Raw genomic sequence first — 26,665 nt, forward strand, 5'->3', positions numbered from 1 at the left:
TATGTGTGTTTGCAAGTTTGTATGCTTGTGTGTGTTTGGGTGTTTGTATTTGATATTTTCAGTTGGAAGGGTATATGAATTGTTAACCTCCCTGTGCAAAACGTACTTAGAATGCAGCACTGCTTCCCCTTGTATCCTATATGATGATATTGTCCCATATTTGGTGTAAATTTGTCCAAGACCCATCTAGTAATGTTTATAGTATTTAAAAGCATAGATATTGCACTTCCACAAATAGTTTGTAGTTTCATTATCATATTCTTCTTATTATTGACTATTATTGACTTTGACTGTGACTATTTAAATTGAGTCTTGAGATGTAAATTTAATTTATTATTTATTCATGTCTGGTGTTCCTTTTTTATTTATTTTTTCATGTCTTATTTATTTTATTTATTTGACACAACACAATGCTCATAATGTAAGCAGTTTATAGTCAGTCACTGAAAAGAGAGCAGTTATACTCTGTGCTGAAAAAGGAGGCAATATTTTAAAATATCAACAGGAAATTGTTTTATATCTTCCTATTTATTTTAAAGACAGGGATTTATAATCTCTTTTTTAAGTGCAAATATTTTGTAACTAACAACTTTTGATATTCTTTTTTAAGATTTCCTTTATTTAATGGGTTCCGTTTTCCATGAAAGTATTTTGACTCCCTCCACAATGAAGTGGGTTGCACAGATATTAAGTATTTATTATTTATTTAATATTTAAGAACAAATTAAATGGAGATCTTGTTGCATATTTATTTTGTAAATGTCTGTGTTAGTGATTGCTGCATATGGATAGTCTTTGCCCACCTGTTGATATTCAAATAAAAGGGAATTCTATTGCCTACATCCACTGTAAGGTCTTGTTATTTACCCTTGTTCATTATTAGACTACTGTGGCCTTGTATGGAAGTTGTAGATCATGATCCTATTGTATGGTCCTGTTCTTTGTGTATTTGCAAATCCCCTTATTATATTGACTGTAGCTTCTAATAATATTTAATGAGTCTAGTTTCAGGTTTTATCCTTGTACGAGAAGTCAGGAGTGGTTATGGCTGTTCTTCATAATCAAATATTAATATTCTGAACAACTACAGTTGTTATGAAACGGTTTCCCTCTCAGGGATTGGCTGGCACCTGCTGGACAACTAAGGAATGGCTCAGTCTGAACTTGCGGTGTTGCCTAATGTCGTTGGTGGGTTTACTGAAAGTTCGAATGGGTGTCAGCGAAACACTAATATGGATATTTGAACGGTTTCAGTCTGTGTTGGCTGAAATTAGTTCTTCTGTGGACATGTCAATTTCACACAGTTATTCTGGGTTTCATGTAGGTGAGACTCCGATAACATTATATTTCTTTGATTATCTATGACTTGATGCGTCGCTGCTTTGACAGCCGTTTGGTTCAGTCAAGTTAGAACGAAATATAGTCGTACTGAAATAGATCATACAGAGTAGTGGAACATGAATCCGTCGGTCTCCGACCCGCATCTCTGTTTGTGTGCGTGACGTCAGAGCGTCAGCTGGTTAATGTTTACATCCAGAATTGTGGCCACTTGCATTAAGTGTTTATAGGGAGAAATCCTAAGGTAAAATTAAGAAGATCACCAGGAAGACATTTAACTCAAATTTGCACAGCGTGGACAAATCGCCAAAGCAAAGTGGTAGGCTAACGGTAGCTGTTGCTGCTGTGTTGTTGGTGTTTCTTTGTTTTCGGCGGAGACCACACATTTACCATTGCGTACTGCTCTGTTCCACGTTCTTCCTGTAAAATACAACTGAACGGACTTTCTGCAGAAATCAAAGGTGAGCCGATCATCGTACTATTCCTACAGGATCGTCTATTATTTTCATTCTATTATGATGGCAAATCCCTATCAAATCTAGGTTGTCAGCTAGTTATTAGATAACGGTCTGTCTTATTAATTAGCCCTGCGTGCGACGGAGACTGCATTCAGTCCGTGATCATGTTATAAACCTCTTTGAATGATTGTGTGATTTATTACAAGTATAAAACTAAAGGGCATGTTAAAACATAAGCTGAGCCTACAATGCGCTTTTGTTGTTCAATGGCGCAGCTGCATTTTGAGCGTGCTTTGATTGGTAGAGAATATTCCCCAGCTCTGCAGTTCCTGAAGTAGCGTCTCTGGGGAAGTGTGAGCTTTTCTACGCCGGAGCGCCATCGTCCGATTGATTCTGAATCTTATTTTATATTGACACGAGCTTTCAAAAATATATACAATATATAAAATGTCATAAATATATAACGCAGGCACATATATATGTAATCGAAGTTTCCTCGATTACACACACACAAACACACACACACACATATATATGTAACTGAGGAAACCTGAAAATCATAGGCAGCCGTTAAGATGCACGGGTTAATGTGAGGAAAATAAAATTGTAAAATAGCAAATCACAACGTTCTGGAGTCAGATTAACTCGTGACAGGAGACATGTATTAATTTACACAGCTGCCTCATTCACAATCTACCTCATATTTGAATCACATTTAAATAGAGGGTCTGTACTGATATCAGTTCTGATCTTAGTATCTGCAATGATAAAGTTCTGATAAAGCTAACCCAGTGGGTAGCGCAGTCACCTCACAGCAAAAAGGCCCTGGGTTCAATTCCCAGCCCAGTGGCCATGGGCCTTTCTGTGTGGAGTTTGCATGCTCTCCCCGTGTCTGCATGGGTTTCCTCCGGGAGTTCCAGTTTCTTCCTACAGTCCAAAGGCATGTAAGTCAGGCGAATTGGGGATACTAAATTGCCCATAGGTGTGAATGTGTTTGTCTGTGTGTCTGCCCTGCAATGGACTGGCAACCTGTCCAGGGTGTTTCCCTGCCTTTCGCCCAATGAGCAGTGGGATAGGCTCCAGCACCCCCCGCAACCCTAAGTAGGATAAGCGACTAAGAAAATGGATGAATGAATGAAACTAACCCCAAGTCAAAACATTAAATGTAAACTGAGGTCCAGCATTTGCAAAATCTGCTCAGTTTCAGGTTTGAATACTGTCCTTAACTGCCAAGTACAGACTGGACTTCTGATAAGAAAAAAAGGTGTGAAAGCAAGCACAAACAATACAAAATAACAAAAATTTCTTTTTTTGAACAAGCCTCTGTGATCACCTAGCCATACAATATGTAGCTATAATTATTTTGTCCACAACTAGAAAAATAGAATATCAAAATAAAGTTAATAAGTCTTATGAAATAAGCAAGCAGTCCTACCAGCCGCTAGCACCTGAGCTACTCACAGGTGTCAGCCTACGTGATGAGAATGTGAACATGTTGTCTCTTATACATCAGCAGCATAGACTACATCTCATTGTACTTTGTGAGGCGGCATGCACAAGTCAGTAAAATGTTACTGGCAGATAAAAGGTGATGGCAGATAAAGGATAAATTTTGAACAGTCTAAACTTTATTGCCTCATTAGCTCTTTAGCCGTGATTATCTGGCTTTATTGCTTCAATAGCTCTTTAGCCATGGTTATCTGTCTCTTTTTGTCTCCAACAAGTAGATATGGGGGGAGCAGTGAGTGCTGGGGAGGACAATGATGAGTTGATTGACAACCTGAAGGAGGCACAGTATATTCGATCTGATCTGGTGGAACAAGCTTTCAGGGCCATCGATCGTGCTGACTATTATTTAGAGGAGTTTCGTGACAGTGCTTACAAGGACTTGGCCTGGAGGCATGGCAACATCCACCTCTCTGCCCCCTGTATTTACTCTGAGGTGATGGAGGCTCTGGACCTGCAGCCTGGCTTGTCTTTCCTCAATCTGGGCAGTGGCACAGGCTATCTCAGTACCATGGTGGGCCTCATTCTGGGTGAGTTACTGCAATATTTGGCTGACTGAGAGTTAATCTGTGGTATATTGATGTCCAAAAAAAAGAATAAGTAATATTTAACTTAGAAGTAAATGGTATCTGGCTTGTTGACATTTTCTGAAGTTCCTCTTCAAATATGGAGAGTTTCTGTGGTAAAGATTATTTCTTATGATTCTCCAGTTTATTCTTTGCACCATACACACTGCTTTGAACGTCATCATTAGGCTGCTCCATGAGTTTACCGATACTTCCTCTAATGCTAACATTTTATTTATATCCTTCTCTCTCTCAGGTCCATTTGGCATAAATCATGGTGTTGAACTCCATTCTGATGTTATTGAGTATGCTTATCAGAAACTTGAGTTCTTCATTAAGACAAGTGACAGCTTTGACAGGTGTGTCCTTGCCATGTGTTGATGTTTACTTGATTGTGGAGTAGTTTAAAATGGCAGGTTGAGTCATGTGTTATTGCTTAACTTTATGCTTGTATTGTATTTCAAGCTCCTTGACTTTGTTAACTCTTCAGTTAGTGAGCACATATTTAAAATGTGTTTTATTTGATTATGTTTTTAGCTTACAGATAACATTTTTTGTTCGTAAGTTGAGGCCCATATTTTTGTTGACTTTCAACAGTGTTCTCCTTTCAGATACATAGCTGTAGTCTATAATAGCTTGGTTGGTTGTGCTTCTCAAGCCAAGACTTTCTACAATATGCCTAGGTGATTCAGCATAAACACTGGTTTGGACTAGTCATATTTCAAGGAGAAAATACAGTAACCAGAATATAGACTGTATTTAACAAATTAAAAGAATTTGACACAAGAGAGATGGATGTCATAATTAAAGCAGAAGAATGCACTGGCTCAAAGGTCAACTGAATGCCAGATTAGGTATCACTGATCAAAAGAGGCCTTCTTTAAGAGATCTCTCCCAAAAGGCCATAATATCTGAGTTGTATAGAAGGCTTTTTTTCTGTTCTACCACTAATCATATGTTTATGGATTTGTGGATTCAGGTTTGAGTTCTGTGAGCCATCTTTTGTGGTGGGGAACTGTCTGGAGATAGCTCCAGAGAGCAGGCAGTATGATCGGGTTTACTGTGGAGCAGGAGTGCAGCGGGAACATGAGGACTACATGAAGAGCCTGTTGAAAGTGGGGGGAATTTTGGTATTGCCTCTTGAAGAGAAGGTATGTGTTTGGACAATGTCATATATCAACCCTACAGAGACTTGTTGAGGTACACATGCTTGCCTTGCCCTGACTGATCTATTACTATACTCTTTAACCTTAGCTAACGAAGATCACTCGGACAGGCTATAACACATGGGAGACCAAGAAGATTATTGCTGTGTCATTCGCCCCACTAGTGTTACCTAAACACAGAGAAAATGGCAAACCTAGAACTGTGCCTCTTCGTGAGTATCAGACAACTAACAAAAACAAAAAGAAGAAAAAAAAAGAAAGAGAAATCAGCTCATGAGTAGAGTATGCAGTTTTTTTCCCAGTGTTTTTATGCATGTAACTCACTCCTCTGACATCAAATCTCTCATAATGATGTTTTCAAACAATTTAACAGTTATTCCCTTGCATCTTCTCAGTTGTTGAATTTGATTATTTTATTCTCACTGATTAAGTATGACCAGACACTGTAATGTGTCCTATTCAATTTAACTTTTTAGAAGACAATGAGGAGAGATTGATATATTTAGTTTTCTCAACAAATGCTGGTCTCTTGTCTTGTGTGTGTAATGCATTAAATCCACACACATCCAGAATAACTGGCAAGTACTGGTTTACTATTTCACTTAAAGATTTGATCTTTGTTTGAGGGCTTCTACATGTTCTTTGTAATGTTCTCTCCTCTCCAGTGGCAAAATTATTCTTTTTAAAACCAATTCAATGAATCACTAATTGTATAATTTATTTTGGTGGATGTCAGTTTTATCAAGATCATTAATAACTGAGGCCCTGCTCTGACACAGGAAGGCAAAAAATGGTAGGTAAAAAACGATGTGTAAGTAAAAACTGGACATCCTACCCATGTTAAAGAAGTCTTCCCAAAGTTTCTGACAGCTCAGTGTTAAAAACAACTAATTTGCCTAATTTACTGTCTTGCCCCATAAATAATGGCCCTTGTTCATGTTTATTTTCGATCAGCTGCCATGTTCGAGGTACGAACCCTCCAAGATTTGGCTCGAATCTGCATTCGTCACACGCTAAAGAAATCTTTATCGGGGACGTGGCCATTACCCAGGAGATGCGGGTCCAGAGGTAGATCTCGTCTGAAACATAGACGAGACCACCGTGATTCCACTTTGCTGACCAACCGTTACATATTCATGAGTCGACTGATCCCTGGGCCCATGGATGACAACAACCAGGTAGGAACAGAGGACGAGGATGAAGAAGACTGCAGGGGTGTTTGTGAGCATGAAGAGGAAGATGCAGCTGAGGAAGAAGAGGGCAGAAGAAGAGAGGGTAGTGTCCTTTTGATGGAGACTCCAGTTAACCTACTGAGACAGCGTATCCTAAGCCTTCCTCTTCCGGAGCCGCTGAAGATGTACCTGCTGTATTACAGGGAGAAGTAGGAAACCTAACACTAGACAGGGCCAAGTCCAATCCTGTTGCTACCAACAAGCATCCCCTGTGGTCACATTAATCCCTGTCTTCAGAGAAAATCTCCTACTTTATTCAAGCCCCTCTCATCCCAAAAGGCCCTTCAAATTTCTTTTCAAATGCTCTTACTGCCTAATAATTATACCCACAGGACATTAGATTCACCAAAGTTTTACACTGCAGCCAACACTAGCTGGGATAGCCCACATTCCCTTTCAGTTCCTTGTACCCTAATCCAGATGTCAAGAAATACTCCTTTCCTCAAGGGTTGCTTTTCTTGTGATGAACAGGTTAATCTCCTTTCTTGGAATTTCCTGTACTAACAGGTGGTTCTTTCAGCACAGAATTTGCCATGATGGAAACTGCTGGAATATATAGTTGATAACCTACTAGATCATAAAATGTTAATGATATTGCTATAGAGTCACTTCATTTGTATGTCTTTTACAAATTCATCTCTCATTTCAAGTATGTCTTCAAAGGTGGATTGATGCTGTGGAATGGATAGAGACAAAAGGGAAAAAAAAACCCATAATTCCGCAGTGTGTATTTTGAATATGTACATAATATGAACTAAAATCTCGACAAGATATAAATATTAGAACTGTATTATAATTATACACTACTGTTATAATTATAATCTACTATTACACATACTCTTTTTCATTTTAGAAGAGTTTTCAGACTGATATTTTTCTGGGGAGATATTAAAAATGTAAGACATCAAAACACAATATCTGTGAGAGGAATCACATTGGACTGAATGGTACTCTAGCTTGTTCAGGATGAACATGGTTTACGAAGATCCCTGGTTTACCTGAAACACAACCTTGCTGGCCAGAACAATCTGTCCTCATATTATTAACGTTTATTTTCTTCAGTTGCCTAAGAGTTTGATCACAGAAATTTTGGCATTTGTCATTAACAGTGCCACGTATGCTGACTGTAGTGGTCTCAGACTGAAATGATTTCTGTGCACGTGTGCTGTGACATTGTAATCTGATTCTTAAAAAAAAAAAAAAAGATGAAAACACATGCTATGCCGTCTCCTTAAATGTGTTGGGCTATAGGGCGCAAGTGAGCATCGACTTTTTATTAAGTCTTCAGGCTCCATAAATCAATTTATATTTTTCAGGTTTTTAACTAGAAGACCATCCATTTTCTTTTTAAAATCTGAATTACATGTGACACAAAATATTGCTTTCTGATTATATTTGTTGTTTGCCTGATATGTGTGCTCTGTGTGTAAAGAGAAAAGTAAAGATTTTTTTTTAACCTATGACTAATTTGATGATTGACAGGCTGCTTTGAAATTTTGGGGCTTTCCTGGTGCTGCATATTGAAAGTCATGTGGTTAGCCATTGATGACTTTGTTTAGAATGCTTCTCCTCACAATTACCAAAAACAAACAAGCTGGTAGACAGCTGGAACAGTTGTGAGTGAGAGCCTGATGTATATCACAATATATATTCATATGTATTAGGTAGTCAGGGTACCATGCTTTTGGCAAGATGATTAATTGAACGATTTATCATCTTGAATCCTTCAGCAAAGTACAATGCAAGACCTGTTGGTCCCTTAGTCCAGTCTTGTAAGTATGAAGAATATACAGAGGTAAAGTGTGCCAAATGTAGCAAACGCCAGAGGATGTAGATGCAGCCCATATTTTAAACTGTAACATTTTCCAATGTGCTCATGTTTTTGAAGAATGTAAACTGATGGATATCCACATAAACATGTTCTGGAAACTATCAATAAAGACTGTGCTCTCTACTGATCTCCATGTAAACGAAAAAGTTAAACATGAATTTTAAAAACTGTTAAATTGCTCCTGTGAATGTGAGGAAAATAAAATTCCAAAATAACAAAAAAAAAAAAGCAGTATTCTGGAGCCAGATTAGTATGTGACAAGAGACCTGTAATAATTCACAGAACTGCTTGACAAGATCTTGTGTGTAAATCACAGTGTCTGTACTGATATCAGTTCTGATGTTTGTATCTTCAGAGAAAAAACTATGATGAAATTGACCCCACGTCAAAGAGGTAAATGTAAATTGAGGCCCCGCATCTACAGAATCTGCTCAATGTCAGCTTTATTGAGTTTGAATACTGTGCTTAACCGCCAAGTACAGACTGGACTTCACTTTGGATAAGAAAATAAAAAAGGAGTGAAAGCACTTACAAAATAACAAAAATGTAATTTGCTCGTTTAATGATTAAAAAAATATTTCTTTGCAAGACAAGACACACAAAACAACTCTCTCAGCCCTCTGCACAAAGAGGCACAGTAGAGAGAAACGCAAACAATAACGCCACCATTTTCACACTGAACTGATGACTGGTGTCAAGTAGATGAGGTAAATGTTCTTGTGAAAACCAAAAGGAAAAAAAAACAAACAAACAAAAACAAAAAAAACTCAAAACAAAATAAAAACCAAAACACCGCCCCCCCAAACAAAATGAAAAAGGCACAATTTACAATCAACCGTGCCAAGAAAATTCAGTTAATAATACCAACAACAACAATAATAATAATATAATTATTATTATCATCATCATCATCATCATCATCATCATAATAATAACAATAATGATAACATCATAACAGCAATAGAAAAAATATGCAACAAAAATACAGACTGATTTTCATTTTACAAGGCATCTTCCCACCCCATGGTATTGCCTGGCCCGTTTCTCAAAAAACTGGTCCATATCCACACTTAGTGCCCTGCCCTTGATCTCCTTTGTTCACGAGTTCAAAACATTATAGGGTTTCTGGCAACAGCCAAGTGGACCAAGTCTGGAGAGGGCGCAGCATTAGTTCTGACAACCAGGCTTAGTCTGAGGGCGTAGAAGCACACTATCTGACCACCAAGCAGGATACACACAGTTTGGAAGGGCCGATGCAATCATCGTGGCAGAAAGCACCGCAACCCTGGCACATAATCATGGCTTTGAGTCGGCAAGAACACTTTAGTGCCACCTCTTCTGCAGTGCTGTCAGCAAAGGCCTGGATGCTAAGTGTAGCATTCTGGCCTCCACCGCCACCAACACTAACACGTGGCCGCAGCTGCAGCACGCCATCTGCTATGCTGCGGGAAAAGCCACTTCCATCTACAACAGACACGTTTGCGGTATAGCTGAAGCCAGGTGTAGACCCACCAACTCCTCCACCCAAGACACCCCCAGCACCACTCTGTTGTAGCTTTGGCAGCTTTCCGTAAAGCTGGAAGGGAAGGGATGAGGCAGAAGAAGAGGAAGGAGAAGATGAGGATGGGGAGACTGAGGAATCTGTTTGGCGAGTGTAAGGATTTTTGCTTTGTTCCTTTTTTGCCATCCTGGCAAGAGACATCTCCATGTTAAGTAGTCCTTCCATTGCCCCTCCTCCTCCTCCTCCACCACCACTCAAGAAACTGTCCATAGAACTCGGAGGTTCTTTTTTGGTTACTACCACCGGGCCATTCCCACTGTTTGGGGCAGGTGAATTTTTGGTAAGAGCTTGTTGGCAAGAGGGGCGAGAAGAGACTTCATTTTTCACTGTAGGTACAGGAGAGAGCTGTTGTTGATAAAACTGGGCCTGTTGATGCTGCGGTTTGGTAGGACGCCAGTTGATCTTAACAGTGGGTATGACCTCTGTGGGACAAAGGTCACCATGTGGAGGAGAGGGGGCATCTGGTGTTGTTCTACACATGGGTTGCGAGAGGTTGCTGGGGTGCTGCTGGAAGCCAACTGGCCTCTCAGGAGTTGCACCCCGAGAAGGTTGAGGTCCAGGGTGCTCTTTGATAACAGCTGATTCAAAGGGTCCACAACTCTGAGAATTCATGTCCACTGGGTGCCGAGAGGCACTGGAAGGGAGCGAGGTAATAACAGGTACTGCACCTGCTGGCACTGTTCCACTGGGCTGCTGAGAAACAAACTGCTGGACAGTGGAAACACGTGAGGTTGCCTCCTCAAACAAGCAAGCCATCCGTGAGGGACCTGAGCCTGGTGCTGAGGGACCATAACTCCGTCCAGGCCCAGGAGAAACCCTGTTTGCATGGACTTTGTGTTGGAACTCTGGGCTTGATTCTGCAAGCCCTCCTGTCTCAGGAGGTCCTCTGAAACGGGGTCCCAAACTCCTTGTTGGCACTCCAGGCTGGCGGTTAGGCGGAAGTACTGTTGGGCCGCCTGGTAGTCGGTTGATCTCCAGCTTGCTGGCTGAATGTGGCTGGGGTAGGACCTTCTCCAGGGGGAGGCTGCCTTGGAGCAGCTGTGTGACTAGCGGGTTATTGGCCTCCACAGAGGACACTGGTCGAGCTGAACCTTGCACTCTCTTTGTAGCAGCAGCAGGAGCAACTATTGAGGACTTTGCTCCAGCATCATCAGCAGTCACTCTGTTGCTGGATTTAGATTCATCGTCTCCTTGGATGAATGACTTTCCACTGTTGCTGACATCACTTGCCCTGTGAGCCCTGTTCTGGTCCATCTCTCCCTGGGTGAGGTGAGGTTGCACGTGGGTCTGGACCGAAGTGTTGGACACGTGGTCCTGAGCATGGCTGCGAATAGTGTGCTGCTTTTGAGATTGTATCACAGGCTGCTTTTGCACACCATTGGGGAAACGAGCCTGAATAACAGTCTGACTATGAGCAGGGTTGGAGACATGGGTCTGGATGACTGGTTGCTGAACCATTGGCGGGCTCAAAGTGCAGGAGTTCAGTCGACTTGGAGTCTGTATCACAGGCTGATTCTGTGCCTTCGTGCTTTGAATCTGAACTCCATTACAATCCGCTGCATTAGGCCACACCACTGTGTCATCCTCTTGCGTTTCATTTTCAAAGTCTGAAGCAGTCTCTGTGGAATCACTATGTGCCCCAGGATCCTCCTCTCCAGCAGTGCCTGGTAGACAAGGACCAGAGCTTTCATAATCACCTCCAGACTTGCTTTCAACATCCAACTCTCCACTACTGTGATCTTGCAACACTCTCTCCCTTACAGTGTGCTGATCACAACCCTCAGCCCATCCATTTCGTGCAGTATGAGTTGTCTCTTTGAGCCCTTTGATGTCTGAGCCATGCTGTATAACCCCAGATGTCCCAGAACGATGCTCGCTGCCATTTTGTTCACTCTCCCATGGCTGAGATGAAGCTGCCAGGGTTCTGATGACATCAACCCCTTGAGCCCCAAACCTGGGTAATGAGTCTGGAATGGAGGTGGGCACAAGAGATACCGCTTCACCTAAGCACTTCTCGGAGACAGACAGTGAGGTACAACTGGGTGTTGCATTTCTGCTCTCATTAGAGTCCAACTCCTCATGTCTCCCCTCCTGCTGACTACACGTGGACTCTGATTCACTTGGGGTGGGTGCTGGAGTATCCATTGCTTGGTCAGAGGTTTTATCAGAGGGACAGGCAGTCACTTCCTCCTCTTCGCAGACCTCTTCCACTTGGTCCTGGGAGACAGGGCTGTCCTCTGCTGGTGGTGATGGTGTAGGGCTTTTAGGAGGCTCAGAAGGTGGCAGGGAAGGGTTTGACGAGGTGGAGGAAGGAGACAGCATTGCATGCGGGGTAGAGGTTTGAGGCCTCTCTGATAAATCTACATTGGACAGCTGTAATTGTGCTCCAGACGAATGAGAGCTCGCAGGTGACTCCTGTCCCTCCACATCAGCTCTTCCTCCTCCTCCTCCTCCTCGTCCTCCTCCTCCCCCTCCTCCTGGTTCAACAGGACCTGGGTGTTCTCTCGTCCGCCGCCCGCTGGTGCGATCCGGTACCCCAGTACCGCCCCCCGCGCCCCCGCCAGGCCCTGCCCCGTCCCCAGTGGCTGCAACAGCAGCAGCGGCTTCGCGCTGGGCACGGGCTTGCTGGGCCCGGGCCTTGATGTCTGCCAAGGTCCGCGCCCCTGTCCCAGAGCGCCGCGACCCCTCGTTCGGGGGCACGATGCGGGGACAGATTTGGTAAGTTGGCGGGCCCTTAACCCAGGGCGGTTTGATCCTGGAGAGCTGAATCTAAACAGAAGGGAGAAAGAAGAAGACAAAGAGAAGAACAGGGCACATGAAACCACCAAATAAGGGATCCACAATGTGTGGGCCAAAATTATGCATGACACTACAGTCTTCAACTCAGAAATCTTGTGTTTCTGACCACTAGTACTTGCCACAACATGTGTTTTCATTACTTGAATTACACAATCATAGATTAAGAAATCTCTGCCAAAATTTAAAAATAGCGTCATACCCGGATCGGTGGGACCTTAGGCTCTTCTGTTGTGGGCTGTGGCTTTTCTGAGTGGACACAGTCAACTGTGTTACGAAAGGACTGACGCTCATCAAGCCGTGGTCTCTTCTCGGGAAAGCTAGTGAAGGCCTGGGACTCATCCGGTCTCCTCTTCTGTTCCTTGAGCTGGATGGCTGGGCAGGCGGTGGCTGGGCTCGCTGCTGGGCTGCTTTCCCTGCTGCTAGCGCCAGTTCCTGCAGTTCCTGTAGTGATGACTGAGGCCTCATCATCAAGTGGATCGGTGGCAACAGCAGCCGTTGAAGATGAGGAGGAGGATGAAGAGTCAGAACTAGCAGCAAAAGCTCCCTGCCTGTCTGAGGCAGACGAGGGAGATGAAGAGGGAGAGGAGGAGGAGGATGTTGAAGATGATGATGAGGAGGGTGAAGAGGTAGAGGCCACAGCAGGCTCTGCCACTTCAGGCAGCAGACGAGTAGAGACTTCCGGTTCGTCGCAGGTGGAGCTTGAAGATGGAGGAGCTGGGGTGGGTACAGGGGCAGGGGATAGGACAGCTTCTTGGGAGGGGCTTTCCACTGGGGCATCTAGTGCAGACTCTGCCTGGAGGACCACTTCTCCTTGAACTGTGGCTGCCTCTGGTGCAGGTACTGAGACAGCTGCCACAGCATCTACAGTCACCTTACTCTCCGCCTGCTCGGCCTGAGCCACTGCAGGGGGTGCGGTTTTGCACAGAGGGCGCCGAGCTCTACGCCTCAAGTCTGCCCGTGACCTCCGCCTCATACGTCCCTCCCTCCGTCGCCTTCCAACACTACGTCTCTTGGGTGTCCCTGTGGCAACTGAGGCTGTGTTACTCTCCAGAACTGCCGCAGCAACATCTCCTGTGTCACTCATTGTCAGCTTCAGAGCCTCCTCTCGAGTCAAACCAGACCTAGAGGTTAACGGCAGAAAGAGAAATGATGAAAATAATTGTTCCTTAACATGTTATCAATGTATTATGGTCCTAGACCTTGAATTTTAAAAGGTGGACAGGATCTCTTACCTCTGGCCATGGTACTCCTCAAAGAACTTCTCCTTCCATGCCTCGACTTTCTTCTCTTTTTCCATTTCCTGCCGGAAGCGCATCTGCATCTCATGTGTGAACTCACCTTGGATAAAGAAATACAACTTTCATTCTCCATCACAACAAAATATTCACTAGATCAAAAATTGCAATGTCTGAGAAGGGTCTTTACTGAAATAATTAATTCTGACCACTAGCCTCACATATGCAAAGATAAATAAAAGGGAACCACACAAAAATATTCATCACAACAAATCTGTCTACTTCATAAGGAAATTCAATTCACCTTCAGCCAGCCGTTCTTTCCAGCTCTGGGAGGCATGAGTAAAGAACTCATTGTTGAGGGCTGAGCTACTGAGACGAGCAAGACCATCTGGGCCAACCTGATCATAATCAAAAGGGAGACATTATGTAGGGAGAAAGTAGCAGATGGATGCAAACGTGATAGAACATAAACACTGTTACAACACACTCACAAACCTGTCTGTCAACTTCAGGGAGAAGCTGTAGAAGCTGCTGTTGTGAGTGCGGTGGAAAAGCAGCAAAAGTGCGCGTGTTGATTAGGGCACGGATGTTGGTGTTGACCAGGATGGAGCCAGGGGTTTCGAAATCCACCTCTACGCCCCCTCGGCTCCTCTTCATGGGTCCTAAAAACACAACAGTATTAAGTGTTCATTTGACCAAATACAAACTCACGTGATAAGAATTTATTTTAGAAGGGATTTAAGACGTTGTCCTATTTTTCTCTTCCACACATACACACTTTCACACTCCCATAGCTTTTTGTAGCTTGCATAAATAGCGCCCAATCAGCAGCCAAGAAGAGGTACTACTCACTTAGTAACCAAAACAATCAAATGTTCACCAAGCAGACAATACATGCTAAGCATTCCACAGGCTATTAGCATCTCTGAGTTTAATTATGAAACCAAAACAAACAAGCATCAAAAACTTAGCCATCAGTTTCCGTGATCTTTTGTTCTCCTGCTGAAAAACTTGGTTTGGTTTGAGTTCTAATTCAAGGTTACTAATCAACACATCAACTCTGTTTCATTTCCTTTGATATTCAGTAAGATGGCCTTGCCAAGCCATCATTTTGAGGGGGAAATGGGAAAAGTTGTTTTGCCAAATTGTGACCTTTGGAAGAAGCAGAGGCTCTTCAACCTTTTTTCTTGATGTAACCACAGAACCACTTCAGTCCATGAAGTACTGCCAAGGACACGGGGCAGTGCAAACAAACCTCTTAGAGGTGCAGGGAGGAAAGTTCATTTTTAGGAACTCATAGGGGAGGGGTGAGGGAGGAAGGATTGATGAATTAGAGGGGTCTTTAGTCTCATCCTCTGTACCTGAACGAAGACCACGCATACTCTTGAAGTGCTGGGGGCGTTTCCAGCCCAGCTCGGAGCGGGCACGGAGCGTGGGGCCAGGGCCGCCCCTTGAGCCTTCCCTGCGCCTCCCCGGGGCTCCTAGTGGGAGAGGTGGGGAGTGGGGGAGGCTAGTGAGACTCTCTCTAAAAACAAGTCAGTGATGGGAGGGCAGCTCAGGTAGACAGGTCAGTAGAGCTGAAGTGGCCAGAGTAACAAGCAAAGAGTTTGCAGGTATGCATAAACAAAGGCAGATAGGAAGGTCTCAGGTGCAATGGGCACAGGGGGATGAAAGGAAACCCCCGGGGTTAAGATGCAAAGCAGAGGTTTAAACCCAGGGAAAGGCACACACAGCAGGACTGAGAAGACAGCTAGACAGATTGGCTTAGAACTGAAGAAGATACTGAGGTCCATGTACAAGTCAGTGAATTTTAGAAAAAAAGATGCTGCTTATAGCACAGACAAAGTTAGCCAATAAGAGCACAGAGGAGGCTGCCAACAGGAAGGAACTGTGGGGAAAATTGCCCTTGAGAAGACTGCAGTATAAATGATTAAAGAGTGTCAGCGCGTAAAATTACAAACGCTGTCAGGGCACTCAGATAAAGAGCAGCCACAGTCAGAGGGAGCGGATAAACAAACCACTGCAGAATGGAAAAAAGACGACAGGAGGAAAAGGGGAGAGAGACAGACAGAGAGAAGGGAGCAAAGAATAAGAGCAGTTGTAACCTGATGGGACATGTTCTCCGTTGACCTTGAGCGGGGTAAGAACCACACGTGGCATCATTACAGCTTTTTTCCTCTGTCTTCCAGACTGTAAGAGGGGAAAAAGAGTCAGAATTAAGACTTTTGCACCCAGTAATCAATGCTAACAAACACTTTTGCACAACCCACTGATCTTGATAAACTAAATCGCTAGAACATTTTTAAATGGAATTGAGCATTTGGGGTAATCTGACAACAGAATGTGTCTCTAAGCACCTGAATTATCTGACAAAATATTTCAAAGATCTAAATATTCCTCAAATCATGAAATCAGACAGACATCATCTGTAAGGGTAAGGTTATTTATGTATGAGTCAGTGCACAAAAATATTCAACCACTGAGGGGGAACCCATTAAAAACTCTAAATTCAGATCCTTCAGCTAGCGACAATAACCTGTTCACTGACTGACAAACAGATTTACAAGCCCCTTGATGGGGGAGAGGGGAAAAAAAAAGAAAGAGAACGACTTCAGGGCTGTAAGAAGTGTATTTAACAATAATGATGACTCATAGGTGACTGTCACAGCAGGCTGCTATGAAAGCATATTCTGTTCCACCAAAGGAAATGAATTCCCCAGAGTGTCCATTTCCCTGATCATTTGTTCTCCATTTTTGGATTGTATGAGGTGCTTTTGTACATACACTGGCTCACATACGTGGCAGATTATCAACCCCTGCTTTTGAGGTTCTGTGCCACATAATGTGGTATTTGGATCTGTTGTTGTAGTTTTGTGATTAAGATCATGTTGGGTTATCTACCCTGGTTGATCTGAGACGTTTGCAAGTACCTGTGATGATCGGCTGAGTCGGGTCTGTGGCTCTGTGGAGCAGGATGTACTGGAGGAAGTCTCATCCACCGAAGCTGAGGGACAGAAAAAAGAGAGGTCATCCAAACTGAAACACCTAAACACGCCTGTTAAAGAGCATTCATATGTTAGTATGCTGTTATTAAATTAGATTGCTCCAGGAAGCATGATGGTGTTGAAAAGCAAAACAAAAGACTACAGGTTCATAGGTTACTCTGTGGGAGGGGAAGACCTTGTTGCATATGAAAGAGACATATAAATTTATTAAAGAATTAAAATACTGTGAAGAAAGCAAATGCAATGCTATATATGACACCTATTTACCAGGAGTGCCCATCCATAAAATAGGAAATGTCAGTGTGTCACCATTACTGAAAGGCTATTCACAGAACGCATTTTTATAGAAGTGTGCACATACGACCATGGATTCAGTTAACTAGACAATGTGTAGTGTATTCTTGGAAGAGGGAGTGATGTCGCTGTGAGAATTTTCTCCAGTATTCCCATCAAACCTGTAAAACTCACAAATATGTTTATGAACTACGACTCACAGATTTAATCCTACCGTGCAACGGCTACACAAAAGGCTACAGCAAACATTCACAATATTTTTAAAGACAGACAAACACAGTGGATTCATGTATAAATCCAAATCATAAATTATGAATCTAGTCTTAGATTACATAGCTAAGATAAACCTCCAGCAAATTTCCCAGAAATACAGCTGTGAAGTTCAGTACTGTCAATACAGTCATCCAACAGCGTTGTAAAAAGGAGTGAGACAAAATCTGACTGCCATCAACCACGTGCAGTGTGCCTCCTTTTATTTAGAAAAATAGACAGTTTTAATATGTCACGCAAATCACCAGTTCACCACAAATTTACAACCTTTTCCATAATTTCTGCTCCACGTTTCCACTGAATAGGCAACACAGAGATTGGAACATTCGCTGTCTCTTGCAAATGTACATGCAAATACACATGTTCTGAACCACTCTCTCATCTAGGTCACTGCTGGCTAAGTCATGTGCTGTGGTAACCATGGCAACACACACTTCCTCAGGAAAAAAAAATCTCTGTCTCTCAGCCTCTATGTTATTTAAGCTCTGCACACTTGACATTCATTATTTTGGGTTGCTTTTATATTTTACAAACAGGAAGGTGCAGATATAATGATTTTTTTTTTGTAAAGAAATAATGACAGATACACATTTGTCCATCATACCATTTCTTAAATAGCCCAAGTCTGTAAACTTGGGGGGGGGGGTATGTTTATATAAAATGAGCAAATACGCTAAGCATGGCAGACCAACCCAATTGTAGCCATACACACCATCGTTCTCACCACTAGCAGCAGCTGTCTCTGTGGAATCACAGCTCTCCTGCTCCGGCCCCTCTGCCGTCCCAACTGTTGCTGCAGTAGATGCTGCTGATGTGGTTGTCATGTCAGTGGTCTCTGATGCTGTAGGGCTCTTTGTCCATTGGAGTGCGTTTTTCTGAACATGGAGGGTTAGCCATCAGTGGAGATGTCCATGGAGTGAAGGGGTGTGTGAGTGTGTTAGATGGGTGTATTAAGTAGCCTAAAGTGATTTCGTCTGACATTTTAGGAGGCGATAAGACATTTTATAAGAGAAATGTGAGCGTGTATGAGTGAACCTGATGATACGCAATGCTTTCATCAGCTTGTACCTTTAGAGTGAAGAGGCTCATTCTCCCTGGCAGCTTGAAGAAGATACTATTCTTCACTCTGTCTCCTCTGACCTGGGAGTGTAGCATGGTGACCAGACAGGCTAAAGGGGCTGTACCACTGTGAGAAACAAAATAATTGGGAGAAAAATAATTTGGAGAGAGGAATGGAGACTACAAGTTTGATCTGGGGACAACATGAGCTAAGGAAAGTCAAATGTTTTTATAGACATTTTGCTTACCTCCTGATTAGTTGATGGAAGACGAATTTGCCACGTGTAGGACAAGAGAAGAAAAGGGAAATATTAATTACAGTAGTAACTTAGTACCTCAAAATTAAAAATAAAACAAACAAAAAAAACATACAGGAGACTGGAGACTAGCAGTTTTGTACAAATCTACTGCTACAATCCTAGCATGTTTTTACGCCTAATTATTTAGGGGGTTGTAAAATACAGTCAATGGGTAGGTGTACAAAGAAGCACTTCTTGAATTCAATTGTTGAGCTTGAAAGAAAAATGTGTGGTGTGGAGAGAGAGAGAGAAAATGAAAGTCAGAACCAACCTCATTTCTTTAAGGCCCTTTGTCTGGATGACGTGCAATATCTGTTTAGGTGTCATTGGGGCATCAGAAAAGTTCTCCAGGACCTATGCAAAACAAAAAAGAAAACCTACATTATTACAGGAGCTTGCTATGGATTTGTCAGTGAATCACAAACGAGAAGAAACAGCCAGCCGTTTAATCACTTAACAAACCTGGTCAAATCTCAGGTTATCGCCAGTATGTTCTGGATAATAAATGTATGACAATGCAATCAGCATCTGGCCAATGTGGTTCCCAGTATTATTTTTCCCTTGGTAGTCCAGATTTCATGACACACTGATACACATGATTCATGACACACATTAATAAACATTCTCTGATCACTCATTTACTGTAATTATATTACTTCTTTTTGCTCTTAAATTTCCGTTTTTTATTCATTTTCTGTCCTGTTGCAGTTACTCTCAAGATGGTGGTGTGGCACTGCTGTGAATACCCGACCACATCCAACTCTTTTCTATTTCTTTCATGATTAAAATATGCATTCATGATTTGGGCATCAGTTATGGTTCTGACTGTGAACAACTGAACAGGACTTATGGATTTGATGGATGAAAACATCATGTATGAAGACAAGCAGGAGGATACATAAACACAAACATCATTTCAGTGCATTTATTTTCCTCACAGCAACTGTCTTTACCATTTTGCTGAAAGCATCTGCATCTACTGTGACGAGACAGAAAATGCATGTTATATGGTTTTAAAAAACAAATAAAACCCGCATTTTTCAAATGCTACAAGGCAGCCTGAAAAAAAGGCAAACCTCTCTTTGCTCTGTGGTTACAAAAGGAAATGCTGCACAATAGGAGCCTAATGCTCTCCTGGATCTGGAAGAAAGGACAGTGAAAAGGAAATGGAATCAAATGTAATTGTTCTCTGAATACAGAGATGAAAGTGGGAAGAGAGGGGGAGAGAGAGAGAGAGAGAGAAAAAACACATTTAAGGAGTCCTGTCATAAAAGGGACAATCTGAACAGTGAAAAAAAAAAAACTGAAAACACGGAAACCAAGATGGAAACGCTGCAACTGGATTTCCTCCCCAACAATCGAAAAAACTAAATTACAGAGTTACTCTCAGCCTCTCACTGGCATTCATTCCTTATGTACTGCTGACATGGCTTTGGACATTTTTTTTTACAATGTGGAATTAAAACTTCGAGAAGACAGGGCTTACACACTGGCAAATCAGCTAGGAGCTGCCTACAATTTGGGTTTATTTTTCCCCATTTCTTTGATGAGTGGGGAAGGAGAAAAATGTCTTCTGCATTACCGACAAATTAGCAGTTACTCAACAAATTTCAGCAGAGGTGGCTTTTATCTTTTTAGTTCTGCATCAGGCAGAAAAAGAGAAAATAAAAAACTGCCTATGGCTGTTTCAAGGGCAATCAGATGTCTGAGTATTTAGAGGCACAGCGATGTACGTCAGAAGGAAAGTTCTAGAATGAAGTCATAAATACAACATCTGGGTCGCACAAACAAAATACCTGGGCTTATCTATAATCTGGAAAATAGTCTAAAACAGGTTTATATCAGGGAGAAAAAAAACTACAATGCTCTTATAAATTCTATTCAAATCTCTGCCTACACACCACCTTCACAAAGAATTCACATCCCTTGGCAACGCTGTATTTTTCCATGTTGCCACCAAAAACTGAATGCATCAACATGAATTTTTCCACAGCACATTCAGCTAAAAATGCAGAAGTACACTCTCTTAATGGAGCATGGCCACTTTCCCATAAAGGTTAGTACTCTGACAAACTGCAGAGATTGGACTCTCTCTCTCATCCCAGGCACAGAACTCTTATTCTGTCAGGACTCTCAGAGTGTTTCATCATGTCACTGAATGGGGTCTTTTTTTTTTTCTTTTACCTGAATTCTCCACTTAGATGGGTGGCCTGTCTGAGGAAGAATCTGGCTGATTCCATACTCTTTCCCTTTCTTTATGTTGCATCCCTTGTTGCTCCTGGGAACATTTAACACTTTCTGAATTTGGCCACCTGAAAATTCTGTGTTTTTCCTTGTTTAGTCTCTTTTAAACGTGCAATGTAAACTGTGATGCTATATGCACACAAGTGCATTTCAACCAAAATCATATTAAAAAGGTGAGAGGTTGACACCCCAGTAAGTAAAAAGTGACCTTACATTAAAACTGAATGATGAAACTGAGGTCAAACTGGGATGTCACTGAAAGGTTTGAATTTCCAGAACTTTCATTCCACTGAAATATTTTAATACAACTTCTGTCAGTAAGAAACCAACAAAACTCCAAGTTATTTTGAGTTTGTATCATGTTGTATACCAAATTGTGAGGAAAGAACTCAGTGGGTAAATACTTTCTGAACAGATCATCAGCTATTCACAGGCTTACACAGATAACTTATAAAGCACACACGTATCAGTTAACCATTAAAAGCTAGAGTGATGGACTCGGGTCTTGTGGTAAAGTCTCAATTTGCCTCCTGCAACTACTCTGCCTCCTCTAACTACTCTAATCATTGTCTCTTTTCTGCGGCATGTGTAACCCAATCACTCTTCATAAGCAAGGCTTGAAAACAGAAACCAAAACCATAACATCAGGCATCTTTATCTGAACAAAAAATGACACAAAATAAAAACACTGCTCACACCATAAAGCAGCCACTTCAATTTGAGTATTTGGTTAATAACATTTTCACATCATATGAAATTTCACAAAAAGAAGTTTAAAAATGTTTTGTTCTAAGCCTACATGTTCCTGCAAACTTTCTTTGGCCACTGCAATACACCATCTGGTTCAACAAGTAAGCAAGGGGTAAAGAGGAGAGATAACAGGGAGCTTTTGGATTAAACCACACAAGAGTCATCTTTGAATGTGGCGCATCTGTGCAAATTGTGCAAATTTTGTTAGTAATAGTTAGGCTTAATGCAGCAGGTCACAGGTAGGGGCTGTTAGAGTATAAGGGTTTGTCAGTTGTAAGACATACAACGACTGTAACAGGTCTATCTTCAGCTGTCCTCTGTTTACTATTCAGAAACTGGGCCACAAAGATAACAGGTTTTGAAAGAAGCTATGGGGTGTATTTAGTGCTTGGGAGGAGAAAACACATTATGGAACAAAATAACAAAATAATGCATATTCTCTTTAAACCAGCTCAGAAACATGCACAATGGCACACAAGAGGAGAAAACATTAATTCTGCTCAAGAAACCAAGAGGGGAAAAACTGTTTTCAAGTCCTGCTCATAAGAGGAGCATTTGAAACATCTGTTTAAAAAGGGCCCACATTAAACCCACAGCTACAGTCTCACCCTATTTCTGTGACACAAAGACACACCCTGCAGCTTCGCTAATTGGGACCAAATTCGTTTTTACAGCAGAAGGATCGTTGCATGGCTGTTTTTATGGGGAAATTCAAAAAAGATACCAGTTAAGGATTGACTTGACTTCCGTTGATCAAGCTGTGGTAAACCAAAAGAAATAACCAGCGGCCGACACAGGCAAACAGCTATTAATTTAACTTTAATTCAAAGACATATGAGGACCAAGTTCAGTCCATCGTTACAATGCTGAATGGAAAAGAACTGAGTCTGTTTGATTTCAATTCCAAATGCTTGATTAATTAAACGATTAACATGGAAAGGTTCATGGAAAATTGAGAAATTAAAACAATGGCATGAATTTCCTTGCTGTTCTGGAAATTATTGGTACCCCATTTTGCCTACTTTCAAAATAAATTAGCACAGGCTGACAAAGCAGTAAAAGAACTTACAGTACAGACAAATCCTGCGTGACCATCACTCTAAGGCTAGGGAAGACCCGGCCCCAAAAAAACAAGTAACTGGGTTATTAATGATTCATCTTTCAACCAAAACATCCCGATTAGATTTGAGCAGTATATTAAAGTATATTAAAAAAAAAAAAAAATCAAATGGTACCTTTTTAAGGTCAATGCAGCTTAGGCTAAGTTCTACAGTTTCAGAACTCTGTATATTGCATGGTCTACTACAATTACACAGGCCAACAAACAGCCCAGGACCATGTGTATAGCCTTTATGTACTGACTCTTATTCTGCCTCACGGTTTCAATCGTCATTTTCAATTCACTGCAGAGCCAAAGACCCAACACAGTAAGATATGTTCTCCTGTAAGTCACAGTGTACTCACACCAGGACTGAGAACATCGTCAGTTATGCAGGTGCAGAACTCATGAGACTGTACACATTTAAATATGTTGGCATACATGTGACCAAACTACTTACAAGCTTATGAGAACACTTATATGCCTATACGAGTACCCATATCTTATTGTCTAGACTCCTAAAAAGTCAGTCTTTACAAAAAAACCAAAAACATGGTCTTAATCTCCCTCAGTGTGTCAAAGAAGACCTCTTAGCTGTGCTGTGATGGAATTTAAGTCTGAGATGTGTTTAAAAACCTATTTGCATATTCATGTGTATATACCACATTTTAGTGAGTACAAAAACACAAATCATATGACTCAAGAGTCAAGAATGAGAAAGAAAGTGCCTGTCTGAACAGCCCCATGAGCAAGGGATAAAAAAGACTTCACATGCAGAACAACTTCAGCACTTCCAGAAAGTTCTTTTTTAGGGCCTCCAGCATCTAAGCTAACTTGCATTCCTTTTCACCACAAAGATTTCCAGTGACATGTGCGTCCCATTTATGCAGACACAAACATTCCCTTACATGCACAGAAAATGGAACTAGGGTTATTGCTGTGCTGCATGTGCATATTAAAAGAACAAGACGACTAACTGAGTAGTGGAGATAGCAGTCTGACATGTGGGAAGTAACTCAACCTAAAATATTACACAAATATTACTCAGACACACTGCCCTGAACATAACCAGGCAACATTTGTCTTCACAGCATCCTGACAAAAAAACTTTAATAAATACAGAGCAAAACTTCTGTTGTTTGACATCAGTTACAGTATCCTTTCTCCCATTTACCGAGATAAAGCTCATCACTGCATTTAGTTTCGGTTCTTCTTGAGGAACATCTGGAACAGGAAACACATGTTCCTTTGAACATGTAAGCTTTGAAAAAAAAAACAAAAAACCAAAAACTCACAAAAGTCATTCACAACCTGGTATATAATACGGGTTGCATCTGAGGACAGAAACAAGTTTTATAGGCATCAAATACCATGTTTTCATTAAATTATTCATTCAGAATTCTGTGTACCAGCCTCCTGCTGATAAGGACACTCTTGTTTTGGCATCCAGAGGTACCTAAATAGCCTGTACATTTTAGATAGCTTTGGAAATAACTTTCCTGAGATGTCATTATTGCGTGGTACATAGGGTATAGTGGATCCAAATATTTGTCCCTGGTTACTGGATGAAAAACCCAGTTTCTAAATGAAAAAATGTCTCCAACAGTTTGTTTCCCCAGATACTGACAGAAGATTACTCCTGGAGATGTTTATATTCAATACCAGTTTCAGCAAACGCATTCATCTACCTAATCTAGCAAATTTGTGGTAGTACAAATTAATTAGATGGTGTACAACAGAGCAAACCTCATTCAAACAAAACACTGGGGTGCAAACGCAAAACAGCGAGTATTATGCCAGGAAATAATGAACCACTGATAAACATGCACATCACGTTCGGTTGAAAAAAAAACAAAACACAAAAAAACCCCAACAACATAAAACATGAAATCGACAAACGTATTGACCTCTAGCATTGGGTATCTGATGAATGAAATTCAATGGTTGCAAGGAAGACGTTGGTCGAGCTATCAGGCCGAATGTTACTTCTTTTAAAGTGGCTACTTCTAATCAAACCCCACACATCATAACTTTATGTCGGATAGTGTGGGATAAAGTTCTGCGGGTTAAATGGTGTTACGGGATAAATGGGATACATTTCAATCACTGGCTAGAAAATGTATCCGAAATCGCGTTTGACTAGCTGTCTGGCTAATTTAGCTACAAGCTAGCTTGCATGCAAACAAAGGGTCAAACGGTAGTGCAGTTATACCATGCTACGACAAGCCCATGGCCCTTTAGTTTATTCAGAAAATATAGAAATATTCTATCTAATATTTTAAGTAGTAAGCCATGTTGTGAAGTAGTTGTTTTGAAATACGTCGCTGGTAGTTTAAAAACATTTAACGAAAAATTATTTTCAAAAACCCGCCGGGGTTATTAAATTGTAGTTGTGTCTCAAAGCACTCCCTCTAGCTGCAGAGTCCACGGCCATCCGTGGGGGGAAACAGCCCATGCATAGACAGCTTTGTTCGGTAGCTGTCTGACGTTAAATAATGTCAATTTACCGTTTAAAGACAACAAAATACAACAATATATCAAGCGTTAATAATAGCATATTACCATGCGAGCCGCCTCTGCCCACGTGCGTTCCTTCTTTCTCTTCTGTTTGTCCTTCATTTCCTCTGTCTTTTCACTCGTCTTCTGTTGGCGAACTAGCTAAATTCGGCGGATATGAAACCTCTGTGGGGCGATAATATATGCTAGCTTTAGCTTTCCAGGCTAGCTGCAGTGTTTCAATCCGCTGATTGTTCCTCTCCTTTTAGCTACGCGAACAAACAAAGAGATAATATTTTTCCGTTTAGTCCTTTTCTGACTGCACACGTCTCCGTAAAATCGAGCCGTGCATGTACCTCACAGCCGATACGTTGCAACAATTTTCAACAGCTCGCCTCTACGCTGGCTTGCTATCCTAGTACTGCTGGTAAACACGATCAGGGCGCAAAAACGAGCAAGCCCTCACAGCTACTACTGCCTCTGGCATACTGCAGGAAATCCTCACTTTGGAATGCAAGGAGGGGAAGAGCACAACAACGAGGTCAAAGGTCAAACACACTGCAGGAATGCAACACAAAACAATTCTTCTCCCCATCCCCCTCTTTCACTATGTGAAAAGCAGCCACAACCTATGCACACAACGCGCAGTAGCACTCAGTTGACGTAACGTTCATACATCAGACGCCATTACGGTTCCGCCCACTGTTCTAGAGAGCCAAAATGGAGAATTAAATTGAACCTTTGTAACAACCAGAACACATTAAATGGAAATCTTTATATGATTTTCTGAATTTGATTCCAAGTACTGAAATGTAAACTTCTGAAAATTTATGACGATTTACTTGAGAAAGCATGTTCCGGTAGTCTACTGAGTGAACACCCAGAACATCCGGTTTACAATTTGTCAAAATTAAAGCCGAAACAAAATAAATGTCCAAAACTGTGAATACAAATCATGGGTATCATATGCATTGTGAGTCGAAACAACGAATTAAGCTCCAGTTTAAATGTTATTCGTTTTATGGACGTTTAATGTGCATTCGTTAAATAAGCTACTTCCACAGGGTAATCTAATCTCCTGATGAAGAATTGTCTGCTGTGAAGTGCCAAAACGCTCTGCGGGAGTCAAAGATCTAAGATTCTTAGTCTGAAGAATTTCCTAATGCACAGTATATTAAAACAGAATATACTCCCGGTAAAAAGTTATAAATCGCTACTTTTCCTGCATTGATGTTGAGCTTAGACGACCGCTAGAGGCCGCTATGAGACAGTTTACTGGCCCCCTTAGCAAATCGATGCAAAGAGGGAGGATATCAAATCCAAAATGATTTATTCCAAACTTGTTAATTCCAAAATTATTTTAATTGATAAGCTTTTGTCATTTGGGGAAAAATAGATGTTTTCATCTATTATGCTGATGTCGCGTGGGAAAAGAAACCCCCCCCCCCAGAAGA

General features: G+C 41.6%; 2 protein-coding genes across 4 annotated transcripts; one reads left to right on the forward strand and one right to left on the reverse strand.

Annotated features, from left to right (window-relative positions):
• The first annotated feature begins 3,525 nt into the window (after nt 1-3,525).
• Nucleotides 3,526-6,457, forward strand: pcmtd2a (protein-L-isoaspartate (D-aspartate) O-methyltransferase domain containing 2a). The gene is made up of 5 exons (XM_030769475.1): nt 3,526-3,832; nt 4,125-4,227; nt 4,848-5,019; nt 5,123-5,246; nt 5,989-6,457. The coding sequence occupies exons 1-5, from the start codon at nt 3,526-3,528 to the stop codon at nt 6,417-6,419; spliced, it is 1,137 nt and encodes a 378-aa protein (XP_030625335.1). The 3' UTR covers nt 6,420-6,457.
• A 2,622-nt stretch (nt 6,458-9,079) lies between these two features.
• asxl1 (ASXL transcriptional regulator 1) lies at nt 9,080-25,762 on the reverse strand. 3 transcript variants are annotated; one of them, XM_030769402.1, is made up of 13 exons: nt 25,278-25,762; nt 18,894-18,976; nt 18,572-18,574; nt 18,333-18,450; nt 17,977-18,139; nt 16,626-16,699; nt 15,801-15,885; nt 15,057-15,176; nt 14,191-14,357; nt 13,997-14,093; nt 13,690-13,795; nt 12,657-13,578; nt 9,080-12,427 (listed from the first exon to the last, which is right to left on the reverse strand). In XM_030769402.1, the coding sequence occupies exons 1-13, from the start codon at nt 25,332-25,334 to the stop codon at nt 9,308-9,310; spliced, it is 5,115 nt and encodes a 1,704-aa protein (XP_030625262.1). In that variant the 5' UTR covers nt 25,335-25,762; the 3' UTR covers nt 9,080-9,307. The 3 variants fall into 3 exon arrangements, with proteins under 3 accessions (XP_030625262.1, XP_030625260.1, XP_030625263.1); XM_030769400.1 differs by having other exon boundaries at nt 14,191-14,356; nt 15,023-15,176; XM_030769403.1 differs by lacking the exon at nt 15,057-15,176.
• Between the last annotated feature and the right edge of the window lie 903 nt (nt 25,763-26,665).

The sequence above is a fragment of the Chanos chanos genome, chromosome 3 (genome assembly GCF_902362185.1).
Source record: "Chanos chanos chromosome 3, fChaCha1.1, whole genome shotgun sequence".
NCBI lineage: Eukaryota > Metazoa > Chordata > Actinopteri > Gonorynchiformes > Chanidae > Chanos > Chanos chanos.

Excerpts from the sequence above, each read along its gene's own strand:
- pcmtd2a (XM_030769475.1), top strand. The coding sequence starts at position 3,526 with ATGGGGGGAGCAGTGAGTGCTGGGGAGGACAATGATGAGTTGATTGAC. Across the intron at positions 4,228-4,847 it reads ACAAGTGACAGCTTTGACAG|GTTTGAGTTCTGTGAGCCAT; the intron begins GTGTGTCCTTGC and ends TTGTGGATTCAG. Across the intron at positions 5,020-5,122 it reads TATTGCCTCTTGAAGAGAAG|CTAACGAAGATCACTCGGAC; the intron begins GTATGTGTTTGG and ends CTTTAACCTTAG.
- asxl1 (XM_030769400.1), bottom strand. The coding sequence starts at position 25,334 with ATGAAGGACAAACAGAAGAGAAAGAAGGAACGCACGTGGGCAGAGGCG. Across the intron at positions 18,977-25,277 it reads GGGCAGAGGCGGCTCGCATG|GTCCTGGAGAACTTTTCTGA; the intron begins GTAATATGCTAT and ends TGTTTTGCATAG. Across the intron at positions 16,700-17,976 it reads TGCTAGTGGTGAGAACGATG|CTTCGGTGGATGAGACTTCC; the intron begins GTGTGTATGGCT and ends TCTGTCCCTCAG.